This window comes from Ambystoma mexicanum, chromosome 9 (assembly GCF_040938575.1).
Source record: "Ambystoma mexicanum isolate Mex_15411 chromosome 9, UKY_AmexF1_1, whole genome shotgun sequence".
Classification (NCBI taxonomy): Eukaryota; Metazoa; Chordata; class Amphibia; order Caudata; family Ambystomatidae; genus Ambystoma; species Ambystoma mexicanum.
The window spans coordinates 665,249,558-665,272,834 of record NC_090931.1 but is presented as its reverse complement, the minus strand read 5'-3'; the positions used below and the strand labels follow the sequence as shown (position 1 = coordinate 665,272,834).

Genomic DNA, 23,277 nt, shown 5'->3' with positions numbered 1-23,277 from the left:
TCCTGGATATGCAGTGGCTGCAGGTCACAGACTCTTGGAAGGACAAGAGCGCCCTCAACCAGGAGTTCCGACAAGCTCTACGATGGTGTGGAGTGCTCCCACATCTGACACAAGTAGCTCCTTTTCAGATCCCACTGTACCAGTCCATGGTCACCGAGCCTCACTAGAACGTTGGGGGTCCCACACCGGGCAGTCACACACCAGAGGCCTCTGGCTCCCGGGGTAAAAGACCTTCACATCAATGTCCTGGAACTCCGGGCAGTCTTCTGGGGCCTCAAATCATTCCTGCCTCAACTGCGGGAGAAGGTTTAGAGGATCTATATAGAAAACACCATCACCATGTTCTACATCTGGAAGCAGGGCGGGACAAGCTCCCCGGCGTCCTCCCTGGAAGATCAGTCCATGTGGCACTGGGCCATTCTTCAGGACATGTTCCTTGTCCCATTTCACCTGGCAGGCACCAAGAACACCATTGCAGACTCGCTCAGCAGGGAGCTGCGGTCCTGCCACAAGTGGGAGCTTCATCAGGATCAAGTATCCTTTCTCTTCAGCAAGTGGGGTCAATCCCAAATCGACCTCTTGAGCGACAGCGGCCAACTCCAAGTGCCAGAGGTCCGCCAGCAGGTTCCCTCAGCCGAGGAGTCTGGGGGACGCCTTCTCATTCCTGTGGGAGGGGCTCTTCCTGTACGCCTTCCCTTCGATCCTGCTCCTGCTACGTGTGATCAACACACTCGGACAGTGTCATTGCAGGATGATACGCATCACTCCGGCACGGCCCCAGCAGATCTGGTACCCGGACCTGCTTCATCTGTCAGTGGCTCCGTCCATCCGGGTGGCTCCACTTCCCGATCTTCTCTACAGAGAAAATGGAACAATACTGTACCACGACCCAGCATCGCTGAGCCTCACGGCCTGGCTCCTGCAGCGCTAGAGTTTGGACATTATTCCCTGCCGCTGGAATGCAAGAAGATCCTGGCCAAGACCAGAGCTTCGTCTACGTTGTCATGCTACAGGCACAAGCGGAAAAAAACTCGGTGTGGTCCAGGACTCAGAAGATTGCGCCGCTGCGATTCACAGTTCTGCAGCTCCTTGCGTATATGCTCATAATATTAAAGTAAAACTAAAATCCTGGTAGCCAAAATGTAGGTATTAACACTTTTAAGAGGATATAGTGCCAGCAGAAGACTGTTACCGTGACATGAAGAATAAAGCAGTGCAGCTACTGCCCTATCAATAGAAGAGCTGGCCTACAGAGGAGGGCCCAGACTGTCATAGATTTCACCCTAGCAGCCTACCAGATGCTTGTTACCAAGACCCCTTAACCCGTCCCTACAACGACCACACACTCCCCCTTCAAACCTACGCCCACCAACCCTGCCTCCCAAGTGGTGATTTCCCACTGTACTGTTTTCCTATTCCCAGCACTGAGCTGGCTTATTGGAATGCCTTTTTCTGCACCTAGGAGGCAGCACTGGAATTGATTTAATTAATGTATTATTTATCATTCATGGAGGTCTAGGTAGAGGTCTTTTTCCAAGGAAAAATGGAGAGGCCTAGTTTATGGCACTTGTTAGCTGGTGATCCCATTCACTTCGGGATCAGTGGACCAGGCCAGGCTGGCAGCCTGGGAGGAAAAGGAGGATAAGCAAGGTTTGTTAAGGTTGGATCTCCAGATGTCTTGCACTACAACTCTCATCAGCCCTGTCAGCATAGTCAATGGTGAGGGTTCATGGGAGTCTTAGTCCAAAACATCTGTAGAGACGCAGGTTGCAGACCCAGAGTCTAGCTGAATATTCCTGTTAATGCCGAACACTCACTAAAACTAAGTCACCTCCATGGGACCGATGACTGCAAAACCTTTAAGCGATCTGTGTAGCACAGCTGCCCAATGAGGAAATCCTTTCCCCCAGGTTGGGGCAGCTCATCACAACCTCCCAGATGTTCACTGAAATAGTGTGAAATCCTGCGATCATCGTACATGCAGGTGCAGGGTAAGGTCGAGGGTGAGCAGTTGTTGGTGCTCATATTTCTGACTTCGGGATTGTTACTCGTGGGATATATTTGGTTCATGATTTAAAAAACGTTTTGGGTGGCTTCTGGCTCTTCCCCTTTAGGATTGCATTACTGTTTTGGTTTGCATGATTTCTTTCTCATCTCTTTCGGGGGGGGTTTTAAGTCCAGTTGCTAGAGGTGCTAGAGTTTTGCTTGCTTTTTTATACAGTTTCTCTGTTACAGGGGCGACGGGGGAGGCAGAGTGCCATGGTACCATTGGATGTGGAAATATATAAATTAAAAGGGACTTGCAGGGTGCATCACTTAACTTAAACCTGGTGTAATTCTGGTTGGGTTGCAGGGTGATGTGTCCGCACCAATGTCCCTAGGTTTCACCTTGTCGCCCTCAGAATGTTAGTGTTTCCTGTGCCCCTCAATAAGCGGGCACATCCTCGTAGGGGGGGGGAATGAGGATCTGCCATGAGTTGGGTCAGGATCAGTGTATGTATTGGCCACTGTGTAACGGACTCGTCCAAACTACGATACACATCTAGTGGAAGGGGCAGCTGATGGACTGCATACGTAATCTCTTAGGTGGATCGGTGGAGTCTCTTGCATGGGTCATTGGCCTGTGGAAAAGCAATGCATGTCTTGGAAACAGTTGTCATTTCGCAAAGCTTTGGTGATCACGTCAACAAGAATACTCCTATATCTGCAGGGTAGCAGTTTTGGATTGTGTCCCCTGGCTGGAGCAATTTCCTCCACTTTACCTCCAGAAAATGGGGAATTGTCAGCAGATTTACCACTGGCAGTACCACTGGCAGTAATTCCTCCGAACCCCAATGGATACCCACGCATAACACCTTCTCGGAATCGGAAGGATCCAAGGCGAGTCCTGAGGCGGTAATGCGTCAGTAACCGTATTCGAGTTTTGGTAATTTCACCATGCTCTTGATGAAGTCCTGTATCTTTTTATGTATTCTAGACCTGCATTTCACTTGACTCTTGAAGCAGTAGACTATGTGGTACTTTAGCCATATCAGTTTACTTGCCTTTCCAAGGATACAGTTTCATCTACACATTGGACAGATTTAATCAGACGGGCAGACCCCGCCGCATTATGGTACTTGGAAATTGAAGGGCTCACATCACCTTCAATTGGGACAATAAGCACCATTTTTCTGTTTAGCAATGATTAATCTGTCCCAATTCAAGCACCACCACACTGTAACAATTGACCATGTATGTGCTTGTTCTTTTTTTGTTTGTTAGTGTTTTTTTAGTTTTTTAGTGATGCAATTTGTTGGCACTGATGAAACTGCTCTCGCAGAGCATCACTTGCAACACCTTGATGTTTTATCCTGCCCTACATATTTATATTGACAAAAACAGCAAAAGTATTCTATTGATTGGTTATTTTGAAGTTGTTTAGTCCTTTATCCAAGTGAGGTCACAGTGTGAGATGGTGCTTTTAAGAAACCTGCTATAATTTATCAGCACATTGCCAAATTTTAATAACCACTGCCCATCCCATTAGCACAATCGGATTGCGGTCAATAACGTGCTGATTTAGACCACAAGCGCACTCATTTTAACTTGATATTTGCATATCTTGCAGTCAAGGACTATAAGTTAGGAACTGCTGTTATCCAAAGTGGCAATGGCCATTCCATTGTCTACAACTCTATTGCTGTATTGCCATCAACTCAAAAGGTAATAAGACGGTGCTTAATGGAAAAGAGCAGTTATCACGATCTCCCTGCACACAGTTGGACCTGCCCTTTCGCATGGCCAGCAATGAAGGGGAGTTAGAGAAGAGCAGGGTGACTTTGTGTAGGGACAGTGGTCTGCATGGAAGACATGAACAGTGCAGGGAAAACGCAGGGCCCGATGTATCTTGCTCTGTCAGTGCTCTGGCACTTCACTGCTGTCATGCTGATAAGCACTTTACCTCTCCAACATGGACCACTAAAGGGTGTGTTCGGTGACTGACCGTGATCACAAAAAAGCGATATACAGAATGTTTTATTAACACATGAGTTCAAGTTCGGCTCAATGTAAAAAACTAGTAGAGCACGAAATTAACTAAAAGTTGTCATGATGGTTCTTGTCCAGGGAGGGATACTACTTCTGGACAATTTAGCTCGAGAAAGTGACTCTCGGTGAAGGAAAAAGTGTTCAGAGAAAAGTTTTCCTAGTCTGAGGAGCTCTCCAGGCTGCTTAACACCTTTACCAGTTTACAGATAGTCTGGGGCTCCGGGATCTCTGGAGTAAGGCCAGGCAATGATGCGCATGAAACCGATATGTTTTGCGTAACTCCTTTTATTGAAGGTACTGTAAGTAAGGGTTGAATCAAAAGCCTACAGGGTCTTTGGGTGCAAACTACAAACGATAACGGGGAATGTCTGTAGTGCAACGTGATGGGATGCAGAAACACAGTGAGATCTACTCTAGGTGTGTAATGGCTTTGGCATGTAGTGTCCCAGAGAAAGTTCTAGCCCTATCTTTTAAGTTCTTGCCCCTCCTTGGGACACTTTATGCTACAAAATGAAATGTAGAAATGAAGAGGCCAACGGAAAGTCTTCAAACCTTGGGGGTCATTACAACTTTGCTGGTGCAGAATTAACGTGGCAGTATTATCGTATACCAGCACGTTTTTCGCACTGGCAAAGTATGAGTTTGCCGTGGGGTGGAGGAATTACCTCCAGCTAACAGCCACAGGTAATTCCAATACCCTACCAGCAAAAATTGCCGGTATTACCAGCACTGGTATAACCAGCACCGGTATTACTGGTGCCGGTAATACAGGCAAATCCCCTATGGAGTCCTATGGGACTCAGTGGAATGGGGATTTCCCACCCTTACTGGCACTCATAATCCAGCTGTAATTCCGCCAGATTGAGTGTCGGTAACAGTATTACCATTTGCCTGTATCCTGGTGGATTTTCCCGGCAGGATACCTTCAAAGTTGTAATGATCCTGCTTGTCTTAATAGTCCTCACCCTCAGGATAAGGCTGCCCTATGCTTCAACACAAAATATTCCAATGTTTGGCCAACACACAAGTTCCATAGACAGTCTACAAATGTCCAACCCTAAGCTATCGAAACCAAAAAAAACACTTTTTTCTTTCTGAGAAGGCTCTTCCAAGTGCACTCTATGGACATTTGTCTTTCCTCCGCTTTCACAGGTTCTCTGAGGAATCGCAGGTATCTGGGTTCTGTGGTTAGTTGTATAATGTTCTATGATTCCTTGAATCAGGAACAGGGTGGGGGGGGGGCTAATGTAGCCGTCCTATAAGCGGCCACCAGGGATGATTTTCTTACCAAGCCCTAGTCAGCCTTGCTTAAGTCTTCTAGCTATGGAGACAATTGCCCTGATACCCTTGATCTTAAGTAGGAACCAGTAGCACCTGTATGATATAGCATTTGTAACACACCTATACACAAGTGTTTCAAGGTGCGACGAGGCAAGGGAGGGGAACAAAGGGCGGACAGACAGCGATCCTACTAGGCCAGGTGTCCTTCAGATTGCGCAAGTGTGTGGGAAGGGGGCTGGGAAAGTGCAGTACATGGGAATAGATAATAACAATAGGTAAGTAATGGCCAGCATGTGTCAAGTGCATGGATAAGTGCAGACATCAGGTGTCGAGGGCTGGTAGGGGGACTGTAGGGATACAAAAACAGTTCCCAAGTGCGGGGGTTGCCAGGTGGCAGTGCAGGTGTGTGACGCCGGCGGGGCAGTGACCTGGGCCCGAGATCAGAGGGTGTCCAGGTAGCCAGTGCAGTTCTGGTTACAGCCAGGAGGTCAGCAGAGGAGAGAGGAGGAGAAAAAGCAGAAGCAAAGAGAAAGGTTTTGAGGGCTTCCGGAACCAGACATGGTTCTCCTCAAATTTAAGGGAGACAGGGAGGCTGCGCCAGAGGGAGGCACCAGCCGAAGAAAGCGATCTACCACAAACTAGTTGCTTGGAGAAGCGACTGACCCTGAGGGAGCTGGAGGCGGATGAGCGAAGAGTTCGAGAAGGAAGATATTTAGGAAGAGAGAGTCTCGAAGTCCTGTTCTGGATAAGTTGCAGAGGGCGGAGAGTAGAAGCAGGCAGATTTAGAAAGAGGCTATTGCAATAGTCCAGCCTAGAGAGAACCAGAGCTCTGGAGACCGTAAACCTCTGGGCGAAGGAGAGGAAAGGAAGAATACCTCTGAGGAGGTGCAGTTAGTAGTGTGACTTCTTAGAGACGTCAGAGATGTCAGGAGAAGGAGAGTGTGGCGTCGAAGATGACCCCGAGGCTTTTAGCCTTGCAGGTGGGAGCAGGAAGAGGGCCAAAGAGGCAGGCTAGAGAGATACAGGAAAGGTGGGAGCGGGTGTGCCGATGAGGAGAATCTCAGTCTTACTGGCATTAAGGCAGAGGTCATTGGCCGCACACCACTCCTGGATAGGAGACAGTCCGAGATGAGGTAAGTAGAGGAGGAGGCCGAGGGGAGCCTGAAAATGAGCTGGGTGTCATCCGCATAGCACTGAAAGTTGGGGGCAGAGAGCGGCGATGTGGTGGCCAAGGAGTGCCAGGTATTGGTTGAACAGCCAGGGAGAGAGCTTGGACCCTTTTAGTGCCTTTTCCGGTACTGAGCCTTAATAAGGTAGATGCCCTAAGTGATCCCACTACTTTCTTCCTCTGGGAGGCACACTTTGGGTAGTGGCCCTAGCGGCCTGCCACCCTCATACAAAAGGATGGATAGTTCTTGCTCCTCTTAGTGTAGGCCTCTAAGGGGTTCCTGAACTCTTCTTTTCACAGTTCTTCTTGTTTTCCATCCTGGATTTCAGCTCTGGGCTTGAAGCCTGTGGCTAGACTATGCAAGTGGGCACTGGGCTGGCTTACCTCCTTCCTAACCGATTGCTCTTCCAAAGTCATATTGGGTTCCTTCTCCTCCCCTACTTCCTCCTCCACCTGTAGCGTCCCCCAGGGCTCCATTCATTCACCTTGGCTCTTTCACAACTACCGTACACTGCTTGCATGCCTCATTTCAGCTTTCTCCCCTAATTTCCAGTGCTATGTGGATGACCCACAACTCTTCAAACTTCCTACAGACGCCCTTGCACCCTCTTTCATCCCTGACTCCCTCTGTGCCATCCAGGTCTGGTGTACTTCTAATGATCTCTGCCTCAATGCCTGCCAGTAAAACTGAGATCCTCCCTATTGGGACCCCTGCACCCTACTTCTCCCCTTCTCTCTGACCTTCCTGCATGGTTCCTCCCCCTGCTTCCTCCTCTGAAGCCAGGAATCTGAGTCCTCTTCGACTCCTCTCTCTCTCTCTCTCTCTCTCTCTCCCCTTCCTCCCTCATACACAGGACATTGACAAGCAGTCCCACTTTCAGCTCTTCCTTATGAAAGGAATTCTACCTGGCCTCACCTTCCCCCAGGGACTCAATGTTACCCGGGCTCTGGTTCTATCCAGGCTTGACTATTACAACATCCTCCTCCTTAATCTACCATCGTCCCCTCAGCAACCCCTCCAGTTTATCCAGAATAGAGCAGCAGGACTTAGCCTTGGTCTCAAGCCCAGGGTCTGCATCTCGCCTGCCCTACAAAGTCTCCACTGGCTCTCGATCGCAGTGCGGATTAAATTCAAATCCCTATACATCCACAAGTACAGGATCACTCAATCTGCAACTCTTTCTGACCAAATACTCCCCCTCTAGACACCTATGTTCCTCTGGCACCAACTCCTTGTGTATAAAACGGTTTGCGAAACAGAGTAGGTGGTTGTTCACTTTCCTCAGTGGACTCCCTTCTTTGGAATAGCCTCCCCCTTCCCCTTCCTCTTTCTCTTGAGCAGGACCTCCTCAAGTTTCGGAAAAGCCTCAACCTTCCTCTTCTCCTCTTCCTTTACTCCCTCTCTCCCCTGCTAATCGCACAGTAGCTTGACTGAAGTGCAGGGCCCTTATGCCTCCTCAGGCCCTGACCTCCCATTTCTTATTATATCAGCTGCTGTCCATCCTCTGCACTTGCTTCGGCTCACCCTCCCCTTGGAGGTTGCCCTTATCCTTTCTTCATAGCACTTCACCAGCTGCTAATCATGAGCACTGAAGCACCTATCCCATACCACTCTCCCCTCTGCACTTTCACGTTCTCAACACCAAGGCATAGTTTGGTTTATTTAATTAACTTCATTATTTATTTTTGTTGTAATTACATTTTCTATGATCCCCTGTCCCCTTCCTATTGCCCAGTATTTGCTTCCTGTGTAAGCGCCTAACAAGTGAATAATAAATAAAATGAGTGGGGGCCTAGAAGGAAGGATTGTCGCAAAGGATGACAGGAGGCTGCCCTAAAATCTGGACTATATTGTCACTATGCGACTCGTTTTCTTCCTTTCTCCCATGGTTCTTATTCTTGAGCCACTTGTCTCAATCTGTCTTTCCCAGTGTCTCGCATCAAGTCCAGTGCATCCACCACACCTAGGTATACCACTTTGTATCTTTGGGTCACCCACCTCTCCTTAATGATATTCAATTCCTTCTCCACACTTGCCCCTATCACCTTCTTCTTCACTATCTTGATGTTACATAACATTTCCCCTTAACTTCTTTCTATCACCTTCTCCTCCACCTTCCCAAAGTTTGTCAACTCCTGCAAATACTTCCATCAACTGTGCATCTCTTTCCTCTGCCTCTGCTTCTTGCACCAGCCGTCTACTGTTGAACAATCATGACCCTCTACCTCTCCACTACCTTTCCCACTGTGTGCACCTTGTGAGACAGGCATGGTATCAATAGAGGCACAGACTCAAAGGTGTTTGTTTTAAAACCTTTATTTACTAAGGTTCCTGGGTTGGTGCAATGCCTGACTGCCCCTAACTCTAAAGGGATGGTTCCCCTAACTGATGTTTCTAATGGCTGTCACTGTCTAATAGTCCAAAATAAAAGTCCACCTGTGTTTAAACCTATGCTAGCACTCACTCTTTACACAAATGTGATAGGAAGTCTTTTAAAAATGAAAATGGTGGTTCAACAGAAAATTGGAATCCAAAGTTGGTTTCAGGTGGTCTTCTCACCAGGTGCAGTTTGGTCAATTTCACAAAAATGAGGTCAATCAAAAAGAGATGTTCGTAAGACCTTCGCCACAGAGCCTTTACAGGGGTGTCAAATACCTTCAGTGTCTTTGGGTTCCTTGTGGTTCCCTTCCCCAACCTTCAACTTGTTCAACTTCCAAACACCACACACACAGTTCCTTTTTAAGCTTCTCAGGGTTCCCTTCCCCAAGCTTCAATCCTTTCAACACTACAGAAACAATAAGTCTCCAACTTGGTTGTGCTCCCTTCCTCAAGCTCGGTTCTTTCAGTTTCAAACACCAGTTCAACTTGTCAGGATGTTGTAGATGGGAGGCCAAATCTAACTACAGCCCCCCACACGATCCTCTACACGAAGGCAGAGAAACAACAGATGTGCCTCACTTCTAGGCTCATCACCACGAAATTCGATGTATCGCAGGTGTGAGAAACGCTATTCACTCAGACAACCATTTAGACCATAACCAATCGATGACTTGGACGATTTGGAAATAACATCAATCGAGCAAGTCAACTGACTGTAAAGTCAGAAATCAATGACTTCATCACTGACATCACAACGTAGCTGCATTATACATGAAGTATATATTCATCCATTCATGAATTTACACGAACATACATTAGTTCATTGCATATAGGCACAAAGCACATGCTTATGACCCATGTAGCTAAGAGGAGAGATACATGTACATATCGTTGTGTTCATATCTTTCACTTAAGCTGCAAGATACAAAGAGTTCATATATTTAGCTTACACATGCTTGACTGCTATTAACATGGAGATGTCATAGGGAATGATATAGAAGCTATAGGTCTCTGAAATGGATGGCAAAGGATAGACCGGTTTCAAGAACATGGAAAGGCTGACACGGTCGCCACAGGCAGAAGCGAGCAGAAACAAGGCACTCAGCCAAGGACAAGTGGAGATGGAAAAGTTCCAGTTACCAAGACAATAAGACACCTGTAGAAAGTCAGGCTAAATTCCTTAAGCGAGAGGGCTTCATTTCGTGGCCTCAGCACACGTGACCTAGCTGAACAAGACCATGCCCATTCAAACAAGGTGCACTAGGAGAGCCATTCCCATCGAACCAAGGGAGAAGAAGTTACAAGTGTTCCTTCTGGATGTTCAACTGAATGCACTCTTACAGGCTTGGGTGATCAGAAAATGACAACATTAGGGAGCACTTTGCACCTCCATGTTCATTCCCATTGCCTTATAAAGATACACTCAGCCTGGTAACTGTCCAGAGTCCCAGGGATAGGAGGACACATTTTGACCAATCCAGATTCTCCTTTCATGGGGGGATTGCAAGGGCCAATGGACTCTCTGCAACCCTGCCAAATTGTAGATTTTATACTAGTAGGGGTGGTCCTAGAAGGGGCTCCTAGAACTGGCCATCCAATCGTAGTACTAACCTATGCATTCTCTATATCTAACCTGCTCAAACTGACCAATTCAATTGGCTGATAGCTGTGGAGAATATTTGTTTTTGTGGTGTGATCCCTGTCATTTTTGTTCTGCTAATAAAAGACAGTAAAACTTTGCCCCATGGCCGAGTCTCCCGTTCTTGTGGCTGGGAGTCGTTGATGGGCCAGAGTGTTCTCTGCCAATAATCGGGCGACTGCTAGAGGGTCCCGGCCATGCTATACAATGTACCCATATAGTTTCTCTCACATGCAATCCTTTTAATGCGGTAGAATCCAAAGCTTTCTAAAATGCCAGGTTCTTTTCTCTTCCTAAGCGCGCCCATTCTGACCCTTTGCCCTCTTTATTTCTTAGACTTGCTTTGTACTTTTTATCTTCAGGTGCTTCCTGAACCCCTCTCATCTATCTGTGTTCCTCTCACTTTGTCGTGCACACTTACACTGTCTTTGTCTTTCTCTGTCTTCCTTTTCACTTTGTCATGCACACTTGCACCTTCCTTTCCTTTACTTTCTTGGTGTTGTGCCTCTTGCACGCTCACCCCCTTCTGCCATGCACACTTGCACACTTCTTTCACTCTTCCGTGCACACCTGCACTTGTTTCCTTCTTTCTGGGTCGTTTGCACCATTTTCTTTCACTCAGGATTTAGCTTTTTACTTCTGCACCGCTGTTGTGCCTTTTCCTTCTTTATGTGCCACTAGCATGCTTTCTTCTTCTTTCCTCTTTCACTGTTCCTTCTTTCTTCCATTCTATTTCTTCAAACTGTCCTTCTCGCTTTCCGCTCTGTGCTGCTATACAAATCTTTTCTTCATTTCCCGCTCCAGTCGCCCGCACTCTCTCGAGTTCCTCTCTCTCATGCGAAACTCACTGGGTAGCGTAGCGCTGGCGAGCGCTCTCTCCTGGAGGCTTTGGGCCGAGGTCAGGGTCTCACCACCTGCCCCTAACACACCCTTGTGTCTAGCACATGGCCCAAGGGAGCGAGCAATTACACAGACACCGCCAGCAGTATACCGGCTGCCTCGCTCCGGCTCTCTGAAGACACGACTACCTAGCCACTGAGCCAGCGTCGCAGCACGCCACTCTCCTCCGGATTCTTCTTTCTGCAGCTGCCAGCTCGTTGGCTTCTCTCGTTCAGTATGCCTCCCCAGCTCGCTCACTTACTTGTGTGAATCCACACATTTTATAGTTCCTAGTGGACTCAAGGGGAATCAGGTGTGAATGATTCAGGCAGAGTGTCTGACTCTGCCTAACTCTATTAGTGCGACACTTCAATGGTAGTTGGTAATAGTAGGCCTTTCCCTGTCTTCCCATGTTACCTATAGGGGAAATCTTCCTTGCTCTCGATCGCCTCTTCCTCGTCCCAGTACTGGTTGAAAATGGTGAGGGGAGTCGAGGCAAGATGGCAATTGATATTTACAGGCTATATTATCACAAGGTGATTGGTAAAGGATAGAGAGGGGATACCCAAGCCCTGGTTTTGCATGCAAAAGGTTATTGCCTCTTTCTATCAAATGACTCTCTGTTACGCACCCGGACATGCGAGCACAGGTCTGTATAACATTTCCCATGATTTAAACTAGAGAAAGACAAAGAAGTGATGGTATTGAGGTTATGTCTTTGTCTTACCTTTCTTTCCCCTTTTCTGGGGTTTGTTTTGAGATGACCTGTTTTGTCTCTCTTGGGTTAGCAACAATGGGACCTGCATAACCCATAAAGGCTTCTGGGATCTCTTCACGTATCGTCCTGTTGGAATACCGTGCCTCTCCTAGGGTACTCTACTGAGTGCAACCCCGGAATCCCCTAACCAGGTGATCCTCCCAGGCTTGTCCAGCCCCAGGGCTGGGATCCAAAAGTGATGACCCTCCCCATGCCACCTGAATAGAGGATTCCCGGGGTCTACATAGGAGAATACCCCTAGGTTTCTCACAACCTTCTTTCTCCCAGTCTTCCTTTTCTCCTCTGCCCTTTGGGCCAGCCTTCTCCCAACCTCTTTGGCTTTTTCTCTCTCCAGCACCCTGGGCCTTGCTCTTGCCGGGCCATCTCACTGGGTTTGTCATCACCTCCAGGGCCTACCCGCCCCCAGACTCCTGGTCATCCCCTTCAGCCTCCCATCTCCTCCTTACCCCAGCCTTCTATACCTCTGTTCCAGCCTCTTATCTCCAGCATCGCCCATGGTCACCCCAACCCTCAGAGCCTGTCATGGAATTTGTAACGCACTGAATCCTACCTGATGTCTGCTGTGCCGGCATGTGAGGGTGGTGGAGGCCGGTAATGGAAGCTGCCATGAAAGTACACTGCCATCACAGTGGATCTCTATGGACACCACCTGCTATTATTACATGCTAAAAATAAGTGGGACTGTGTAGGGTTCTTTGCATCTCTGCCGGCTTTAGAATACTGATACGGGCGGAGATGCATTTGGATACTCTGTGCAGAGCACCGTAGAGCAGAATTTCCACTGCTCCGTGTAGGGAGTCGAAATCACAAGGGTTTGGATGTGGCAAAACCAGTGGTAACATGGTTTCAATGGGGTTTCGCAGCTGCAGCAACCTCAGGAAAAAGAGAGTGCAAGTGATCTGATTTTTAGATTACATCTTGCGATGTAACAATGTTTGATGAACCACACAGTGTGTAATGGCTTGTTCTAAACAGAAGTTAGCCAAGTGAGTCAGCTGATGCCAGAAAATACTGTAATGACTATTCTACAGGGCATAGTGCCTAATCACAACTTTGGTGGTAATCTGCAGCAATTTCCACCAAGCGGAAATAGCGTTACTGCTAGTTCATGCAGCAGTATTAGCACTGCATCACAACCTCGCGTGAATTCGCCCCCAACTCTGGCGGTAACGATATTAGTGCCTGGCATAAACTGCACCGAAATATGGGTTGCAGGCACAGAACCACGGCTAATGGCGCTGCCGCCAGTAATCCTGGTGCTGTTAGCACCGGCGGAAATTGCGTCATCGCAGGAACGGGAAGCATTGTGGCACCCATTTTGAAAAACATAATCCATCAAATATCACTTCCTGCAGCCATCTGGTCCTGGAAAGAAGCAAGACTGTCTCAGGAGAGCATTAGAGGCAAGGTGGCAGAACATTGCTTGCACAAATCCCAATTTAGTGAGAGGGAGCTGGTGGTCCTCCCAGATGAGGTAATTGCCCACTGTGAGGAACTTTATGGCAATCGGCAGCGGAAGACCACTGGGCAGCGCATGACAGCCATCTCGAATGCCATCTGCCAGAAGGTAACAGTAGTGGCAAGTTTACTCCGTAATGGAGAGGACTGCCGCAAGTGGTGGAACGACCTGAGGGTCAGGGTGTAGGAACTGCTGTCCCAACACCACTAGGAGTCCCTGTCGGCTGGAGGAGGCACTTTGGAGCCACTGGTCCTCACCGCCTGGGAGGAGAAATGCAGTACTTTGCTTGACATCGAAGGGACAGAGGGAGTCAGCAGTGTGGAGGCGGGTGCCAGCAGCCAGGAGGCAGGAGGTGAGTCAACCCCCAACCCCCCACACAAGTGTTTGCAGAAATGACAGCCCAGCATAAAATGCCCCAATGGACAGGGACACATGTCAGCAGACCCAGAAGCTGGGCATTTCAACAGGGCAGAGTGATGGGGTGGCACATCAGCCACCCTCCATAGCAGCCATGGGACAGGGCACCAAGAGCACCCCTGTGTGTCACAGCAGCGGGAAGGGGTGGCAAATGACCCAAACAAATGCAATGCTCATCACACCCCTACTGGCACATTCTGTGCCAGCGGGATTGAGGTGCGTTAGCGACCACAACACTGTGCAGTAGTCACACCAGCATGTTGCTGGCATAGTTGGCCTGCCCCATGTTGGCATGGCAGACAAGCCACAACGAATCACAAGTTCCCCACACCGACCTGTGCTTAGCCTGCCAATCAATGTGCACCACAGTGCAGCCTTGCTGGCTTTACAGCAGGGACCCATAGAGCCATGACAGTGCTGTGAACTAAGCCACCACCCCCTCCATGTGAGTGCCACCCAGGAGGGGATGTCTGGACAAGAAGGACCAAAAGCATGCATGCCAGACGTCAGCTGCTCCAGCATGTACACCCTGCCCTCCCCACACACAGGCCAAAGACCAACTAGCCATGTGTCCCCCCACTCGTTGCTACAAGTAACCCAATGATGCTGGGCCCACATGCAATCTGCCCTAACCAACCATGCCCATTTGCACATGTGTGGGGTCCCACTCTGTACCATAGCAAATGTGTCTTGCATGCCGCCACACATGGGGCACCATACCTGACAACATTTCCTATGTCCCCTACAGGCACTCGCGCATCGCCAGAGGCATCAGAGGAGGACAGCATTGCAGGCCCTTCTGGGAGCGGCGCATCCAGGCCCTCAAGGTCTGACACCACCACCAACCCTCCCCCCGCAAAGGCCCATTCAAGCTACACTGAGGCGGATGTCCCACCGTGTAACACCGCAACACAGCAGGGCCAAGTCAACGCCCACACCACAGGCTACCAGGAGCAGTGCAAGGCACACTGCACCCACACCTGCAGCTGGAGGCACAGACACTGAGGCCACACCTGCTGGCAGTGTGACTGAGGAGTCACAGGAGGACACCAGCTTGGTGTCACTACCTGCCGAACGGCCACACTCTCCGGAGAGCCCTCCATGCCGCCAGCGTCCACACTCCCTGGAGAGCCCTCCATGCTGCCAGCGTGCACAGTCACCTGAGACTGACTTCAATAAACCCTCATATGGCTCCCCTGAATACAGCCCAGGGCCAGTGCACAGACCCTCACCCACACAGCACACACCAACACGTAGCATGCTGTTACAGAGGCTTGAGGGCATGGAGCGCAGACAGCGGAGATGGATGCAATTGGCCACACGCACCGTGAACACTTTTAAGCCATTAGGGACATCATTCAGGATTGTGTGGGCCATCGCGCGGAACAGGGACGAGACAAGAGCCAGCACGGCTGCCCTGACACTGTATGCCCAGAAGGTCAGGAACATGACTGAAGGCGTCTCTGCACTGGCAGAAGCCATCCGGCATAGCACATAGGTGCAACGCCAACAAAACCTGGGACAGGCTCCGTCCCTTCCACTTCAACCAGACCCACATAGGGGTCCCAAAAGGGCATGCTGAGGCGTCAGTCACAGCTCCTTCTGTGCCCAAAATCATTGGGGGGGGAGATGCCACGGTTGTGGAGGACTCAGTGATTGCAATGAGTGGCCATGCTGTGGAGTTGGTGGTGGGAGGGGGGGATAGTGTGATGGAGAGTTGGTGGTGGGAGGGGGGATAGTGTGATGGAGAGTTGGTGGTGGGAGGGGGGATAGTAGCGGCACTCAATTGCATAAAAACCATTGAACTTAATCAATGCAAGGACATTCCAGATTGTGTCATTGTCATGTTTATTGATTGAGGTGGTGGCATACAGTTGTGCATGGCTTGTGCCATGTGAATGTGTCAAAAGAAACTGTCTATCAGTCCCTGACGTGCCAAACTCCCACCCCTCACGTCATCTCTGGCAATGCGTGCAATTTGCCTCAGCTACAGGCACTGCATCCTCAACCTCTGGTGGTGGCATGCCCACGTCAGGGGGTAGTGGAATTGTGTTCAGGCAGATATTGTGCAGCATGGCACACACAAGCACAATTGTACCCACTTTCTCTGGAGCATAAATCAGGGCTCCAGGGGTACGGTTGAGGCTGTGGAAACGTGCCTTCAGGAGACAAAGGGTACGCTCGATGCGCATAGGTGTCCTGCTGTGAGCTTGGTTGTAGGCAGTGTACTGCAGTGTTTGTGGATCACACACAGGGGTCTTTAGCCAGGGCAGCTGTGGGTATCCGAGTCACTTGCATGGGGGAGGCACAGGCATTAGACATGGTGTAAGGTGTGGGGCTGGACTTACACTATATCAGGCCAATGCACTACTTGTGCATGCACATGGACCTTCATTTCACGGCACGTGTTTATCTGTGAATGCAGTGTCACTTGTGTCATGCATTGTTTGTGCTTCACATGCACCCTGTTCCCTTGCAGCATATTTTACGTAAGGTGTCTGTTGGTGACATGTGCAGCAGACATGGGGAATGTCATGTGGCAGTGTATTTCCACTGTGCATATGGCATCCTGGGTTCCCCGGGCATCTGGTGCCAAGGGGTGGGCATTGTGGGCTGACCTGCACATAGATGCATGGCCCTGGTACTGGCAGGGTTGTTGTGAGGCAATGTGGCCATTAGTCAGCATTGATTTGGTAAGTGCATGTTGCATTTTGGTACTTGTAGTCATGTGGGGTGTATATGGTTGCTACTGTATATGTACAACTGCTTCTCCATGCAGGTAAGCCTGACATGTGCATGCTCCCAGGCCTTTTCTGTGACGATGGTGCGGGAGGTGGTGAAGTACAGATTTCGCAATCGCTTGTAATGCCTTCCTTTGTGTAATCCTTTCCATCCCCCAACCCCCATTTGGGCATATAATTTGCAGCTCATGTGTGTTAGCTTTTCTACTCGCCCACTATCCAGGTCTGTTGTCCTCTGTGCCTCTCCATGTACCCTGACAGTGTGCTGTTCCATAAGACCATGGCATCGTGGGTGGAACCAGGGTAGTGGGCACAGCAGTGGGTGATGTACAGGTTTGGGTTGCAGGTCACCTGCAAATTCAGGGAGTGGTAGTGTTTGCGGTTTCGGTACACTGCTTCATGGGCCTCGGGGGCCACCAGCGCAACATGGGTACAGTCCAGGGCAGCAATCACATTTGGCCAATGCCATAGAACTGTGCCTGGGCTGGGGTGGTAGGCAGTGAGACGTGGTGTTGCACTTGCCGCAGGAGGGCTTCAAGCACCTGGCCCTACACTGCGCAGAATGTGGGCTGTGCCATGCCGTGCATCAATGGCCACAGAGTGCTAGAAGGTGCCAGTTCCAGGAAATTGTAGGTCAGACACTAGCCTCAGCAGTGGGAGCACAGCTGTCCGGATGTTGATCCTGCTTCCTATTTCTTCCTGTATTGTGGTGAGCAGCTCTGTTATGGTCTCCCTGTTGTGGCAGTACAGGGTGGCAATCTGGCTGTCAGTGAGGGTCCAGGGTGAGAGCCTAACCCTGGGGATCAGTGCAAGTTTTGCTTGGGCTCTCCTCCTCCTCCTCAACACCCAGTACTCCCTGTGCCCTGACCTGGTTGTCATACCTCTCTACTTCCAGGTGCAGGATGAGCAGCTGCCAGTCCCAGCTCACAGTGGCTAGTGGCAGCATGGTGTTGGAAACAGTGTTTACAGTAGGGGAGTGCCTTATGTAGCCCTCTCGGGTGGATTGGGATCACCTGTGGCTTATTTTCAGGCACCTGTGTTCATTTACCTCCAGCTGGAAGTAACTGCACTGTGTTTTCGGTGGTATTCGTGCCGGTTTTCGGCACTAAGCGCGCCGGACACGGACTTGTGATGCAGCTGTGTTTGTGCCTCGTGTGGCTGGGTGTAATAGCACTGACTGCTTTTACAGTCCGTGGTATTTGCGCCAGCTCATGATCTGGTGGAGCAGAATTTCGTTACCATCGCTTTCAAGGGTTACCACCCGACTTGTGATGAGGCCCATAAACGTGAGACAGATTCCCTTTATTCTCATTATGCGCCCTTGATGTGGGCTCGGATGCATCACTTGATTGGTGGGCATTCTTCTCATAGACTGCCTCGTAGAGTGGCCAGCATTAAAAAAAGTACATTTCCCACAGAAACCATGTTTTTATGACAACCTTTATTTTGGGTATTTTGGCTGTGGTTCTCACTTTTCTGACGTGTAAGAGATTTCAGAGAAGAAAATCATGACTTTATTGACATTGTCTTCTTTTTTTCTAAACCCACTACAGATGCCAGGAGCTGAAAGGGGATAGCAGCAAAATGGGACGCTTATCACCTTTGCCATTCTCAAAGACTCCGCCATGTAGCTGCTGGCAGGCAGGCAGGTTTCCAAGGGGCGGCTTTTCGAAGCCCAAATCATGCCCACCTTTGAGACAACGGTAAGGAAGGTACCTTTTAGTGACTGCTTATCTTTCCACTCCTTTGGCAGGCAAGCAGTTTGTGGGACTTGAGGATGCACGCAGAATTAGGTGTTTGGGTTCCAGCATACATTTTAAATGTGAACTAGAGGAATTGTTGAATAGAATTACCAGTGGTGGTTTTCGGGGTGTTGGCAATGGGATTACTGTTGGCATTTCAGTGGATTGTGGGTGGGTTGATGTGGAACCTGCTGTACTTGAGCCCCGTCCCAAACCTTGCTGTTGTTTCCAGACCCTTTATCCGCTGAGTGTCAAAGCAGCATAACGTTGTGTAACTCTTTGATAATTTACTTTGTTACAGTACACTGTGATATGTCCTCCATCTCTACAGTAGTGACTGAACCTTGAAGACTGTAGTGGCCTTCTGTATATTGGATCCTGAAGGGGTTAGGAGGTGTGGGGGCACATTAGGCTCCCATGCCCAGTAATATAACTGATATTCTCTTTCTCTACATTTCGTGACAGTGACTCTTCCTCGATCAGGCGTGGACAACGCAGTCTTTTTAGGAGAAATCTTTAGGTTTTTGTTATCAGTTCTTCAGCAGTTTCTTTAGCAACAATACTTTGTACCTCATAACTTTACCTGCTCCTTCCCTGCCAAACTCTCAGCTCTTCCGCTCACTCACATACCCTCTCTCCGACCGCATTCTTCATCCACGGTCTTCACTTGCCTATTTCTTTTAGCATCCATCATGCACCTTGACTTTGCTCTCTTCCCCCTTGTACTCCACTTTTCTGCTCCCTTTTTCCTCGTAGCCTTCAGCCATATCTCAGTTTAGCTTCTACTTTAGTCTTCCTCTTCCCTTTAACCTCCTCTCTTCCTGCACTCCTTAAACCTTATGCTTCTGTTCTTCCAGGCTCCCGAACCTCCTCTATTCCCCTCCCTGACCTCTTGCTCCTCTCATCTCCCATACCTCATCTCACTCTTTCACTTGTTTCCTGGAATGCACAAGCCCTCTGCAACAAATATAACTACATAATTGACCAGTTTGACTCTTAAGAGCCACAACTTTCATTTCTTGCTATCACAGGAAACAGGATCTCCAGTCATGACCCTGCTGCACTAGTAGCTTCAACACTCTCTCTGCTACCATCTCCCACTTTCCCCATATCTGTTCAGAAAGGCAGCAGTGTGGGGTTCCTTATCAATAAGGACCTCATCACTGCTCTCCTATCCCCGTTTGACATCACCCCTTCCTCATTTAAATATGTCAGTACGCAACTCCTCCTTTTTATTCCTCTCACTGTTCTGGCTCTCTTTCGACTCCATGGTCCTCTCCATGCCTTCTTTCCAGACATGAATCTTCTGCTCAAGTCACTTCCACTGGCATCCCCATTGTCATGCTGCAGGACTTTAATCTTCCCTAGTTATCAGCAGCCACCTGCCTTGAACTTAAATCTCTTGCATCTGCCCACTACCTCTACTCCCTTCCCAACCAGCCTAACCACTCTACTGGGAACTCTCTTGATCATGTCATCTCTCTACTGCACTCTTCGTCCCTGACCTCTCATTTGACCCCTCTCTTTCTGATCACTCCATTATTCAGTTTAATGTCTCAGTCCCCATTGGCGACAAGGAATTATGAGACTGACCAAGTGGTGCCATGATGGTTGCTATTGACTTTTATTTAACATAAAAAATAAACCTGTCTGTCTTTAACTCTAATGGGGTTTCCCTACCTAAATCAAATAAACTCATAAACTCGGGTGCTCGTCAGGAAGTCTGTGCAAGTCCAAATCAAAAGGCACTTTCCCAGTCAAAATGTCTCCTACCCTATCCCTGTTACTACAATACATCATATAAAGTTCTGCTTGTGTTGCACTATAAGCCAGGAGAATGACTCCCTTCTCTGGGATGTAAAGTTCACCAGAGATTCTCAGGTTGTTCAAAATAAAAGTTCCACAAAAGATCCTGTTTATGAAAAGCAAACAAAACCGTTCTACAGGATCCTTTTTGGGCTAGGAGAATGCCTTAACTTTCTTTATGTTCTTTATTCTGTCCCCACTGGGACGACAAAGAGGCTCCCTGAGTCCCTCTCGACTCTTCAGCACCACATTTGTGGAACTGCCCAGAGAATTGTGTTACAAAATGGTTCACTACTCCATTGACTTCTTTACTGTTTACAATCTAGCATTTTCCCAGCCACCTCCCGGACTGTTCCTGTTACCTTCTCCTGAGGAACTCTTCACCCGTTTTGCTAGGGGTTGCGGGTCCACTTTCTCTACTTCCACTTCTTTCTCTGCACTTTTTCAACTGCCGCCTTCTCTCCCCAGGTACTGCCGGCGGTTTTGGCGTAGTTGTCGGACCTCAAGTTCCAACCATGACAGGTCACGCCAACACGTCTCTTGTCCTGTCCACATATTCGCCTACCTGGCTCTGTTGTAGGTTACGGTAGGTCTCGGCACTGTTGTCGGACCCGATGGTCCACCCACTACAGGTCACGCCACCACTTCTTCGTCCCTCCAGGTGCACTAAGCTGGTTCCCAACCAACTCGCAAGATGATCCTTGGGCATCCCGCCGCTTCTCTCTAAAGCTTTGCATACTGTGTCTTGCTGCAGTCTCCCAAAACCCATGTCCAGTCTTACGGGCTTCGCTGAGGCTGCTTCGGTCGCCGGGTTCTCCTTCTGGACGTATCACAGCTTTCTGCATGCCAGAACGGCATGGGCCATCGCCGGACGGTCAGAGCATGACAAAGAACACAGTCCTTCTTTGCTGTTCAGTTTAAATAGCAGGGCCGGCCCAGAGTAATGTCAGTCCAACTGACAGCAGCTGATCGAGCCTTTGCCCTGCTCGATTGTAGCATTCTCAAGCTCGTCCCCGTCCCTGTATCTATGATATCAGGATGGTTTGACATTTCACAATTACACATAGTGCACCACCAGAAGCCAGGACTCTTGCAGACTTGAAATCTGCTGCTGCAAAAATGAAAGGACCAGAAAACAAGCCTTCTCTTCCTACGCCCCAAGACTATGGAACCTCCTCCCTGTTTGCATCAGACTCGCTCCCACAATTCAGAAAAGAACCCGACCCACCTCTTCAAGGAGTCTCTCTTCCACAACACCTACACCAGCACGTCGCCCGCGTGCCACCTGACTCACTAGACACTGTCCGCCCCTTTCCCCCTGTCACCCTATACAGCTGTACCCCTCCTCTGTGCTCCTCTGTTTTCATCCCTTCGCTGTAGATCTGTTCTGTTACATCTGAAAAGCACTCTGTAAGCATCTGTACTGTTATATACCTCTGTAAAGCGCTCTGTTGCTTCTCGAATACTATAATAATAATAATAATAATAGTAATAGTTTCAGATTTGAGCTTATGTGCGGAAGATTTGGGCATTAACATCAGCCTCCGGGGCTTGGGTTTAAAGGGGCCATGCCTCCCAATCACATCCTTATGAGATCCTCCCACGTATTACCAGCCCTAGGGGCACTATTGGTTAGCGACCTCCCCTCCCGAATCACATAGAATGGGGTTCCCCCCTGGGGAGAAGTGACGCCATCTGAATCATTGTCACCCCTCCACCCGTTACTACTCCTCTCCCCTCTTCAATGACCAAATGGAAATTCAATCAGGACCCTCATGCCCCTTACCTTGATGATGTTAGGATAACTCTCCTGTCTTTCTCCCCTATTTAGGTCTCTTCTATTGACCATGCTTTTTCTGACTTCCTTTGACCAACACTACCATGTGCGAACATTCACACCTTTCCTCGCCTGCTCTCAGTCCGGTATTACCCACTGTTCTCGACCAAACATGTGGCGGAGTTACATTTTGCCACATTTGTACTTATTTTTACCGCAAAATAGATGGTAGGTTTGGGTTAGTTATATAGAAATGGAGGGTGATGGGTAAGTCAAGGAGGGTCTGATGCATCGCCCCCTTCTTTTAGTGGTAATACAAAACATCAAAAATGGTAAAAGAAATTCAGCAAAATGTACTTCGGCCAAAAAAGCAGATGCAACTACATACATCCCTCAGTCATGGATTACCTCTGAGATACAGACCATCAAAACAGACATGCGCCGTGACCTACCACCCTGGTACAAATCAAACACCCCCTAATTCCTAGCTTAAAAAATTACCCTGCTGCCTTCACCTTCTCAGTGATTTCTACAAAATCCTCCTATTTACAAGCCTAATGTTCTCCCTTCGCAATCATCCCCTCAAACTTTCAACTTCCCTCCAAGTTTCACTCACACCTCCCAAGCCAGTTTCAATGGCTTGCTCTGTCTCTACTAATGACTTTGCTCACTACTTTTTGTATAAAATATTAAACATCTGTGACACTCACAGCCCTCCTCTTTCACCCTCCTCGGTCTCCCTTCTGTCCATCACCTTTTCCCACTGCCCCTTCGACTCTTGACTATTTTCCCCTAACTGATCCAAACATCCCAGCAAACTATCGCCTGGTTTCCCACCTACCTCATTATTCAAAGGTTATTCCGCAGATGGTCATTTTCCAGATCAGTAAGTACCTTGAGGTTAATGGCTTTGAAGATTTACTTGACTTTGGCTCCCGTAGTAAACACTCCACTGAGACAGCACTCGTGCATGTCCCCAACTTTTCCTCTAATGCTGACCGCTCGAAACCTGCTTCAATACGTTGGACCCTTTGGACCTCTCTGACACATTTGGCACTGACAACCACTCCTCTAACCTCCTCACTCTATTTATTACCTTGGGTTTTGCAAATCTGCTCTAGCCTGGATTATCTTCTATCTAAAAGGATGCACCTTTAACATTTCCTTGACCTCACAAACCT

General features: G+C 48.9%; 1 protein-coding gene across 1 annotated transcript in view; it reads left to right on the top strand.

Moving 5' to 3' along the window:
- FLACC1 (flagellum associated containing coiled-coil domains 1) overlaps positions 1-23,277 on the top strand; it is a 356,560-nt gene that overhangs the window by 54,958 nt on the left and 278,325 nt on the right. Inside the window, exon 2 of the mRNA XM_069615462.1 lies at positions 18,325-18,474. Within this exon, the coding sequence (XP_069471563.1) occupies positions 18,325-18,474 (150 nt within the window). The remainder of the gene's footprint in view (positions 1-18,324; positions 18,475-23,277) is intronic.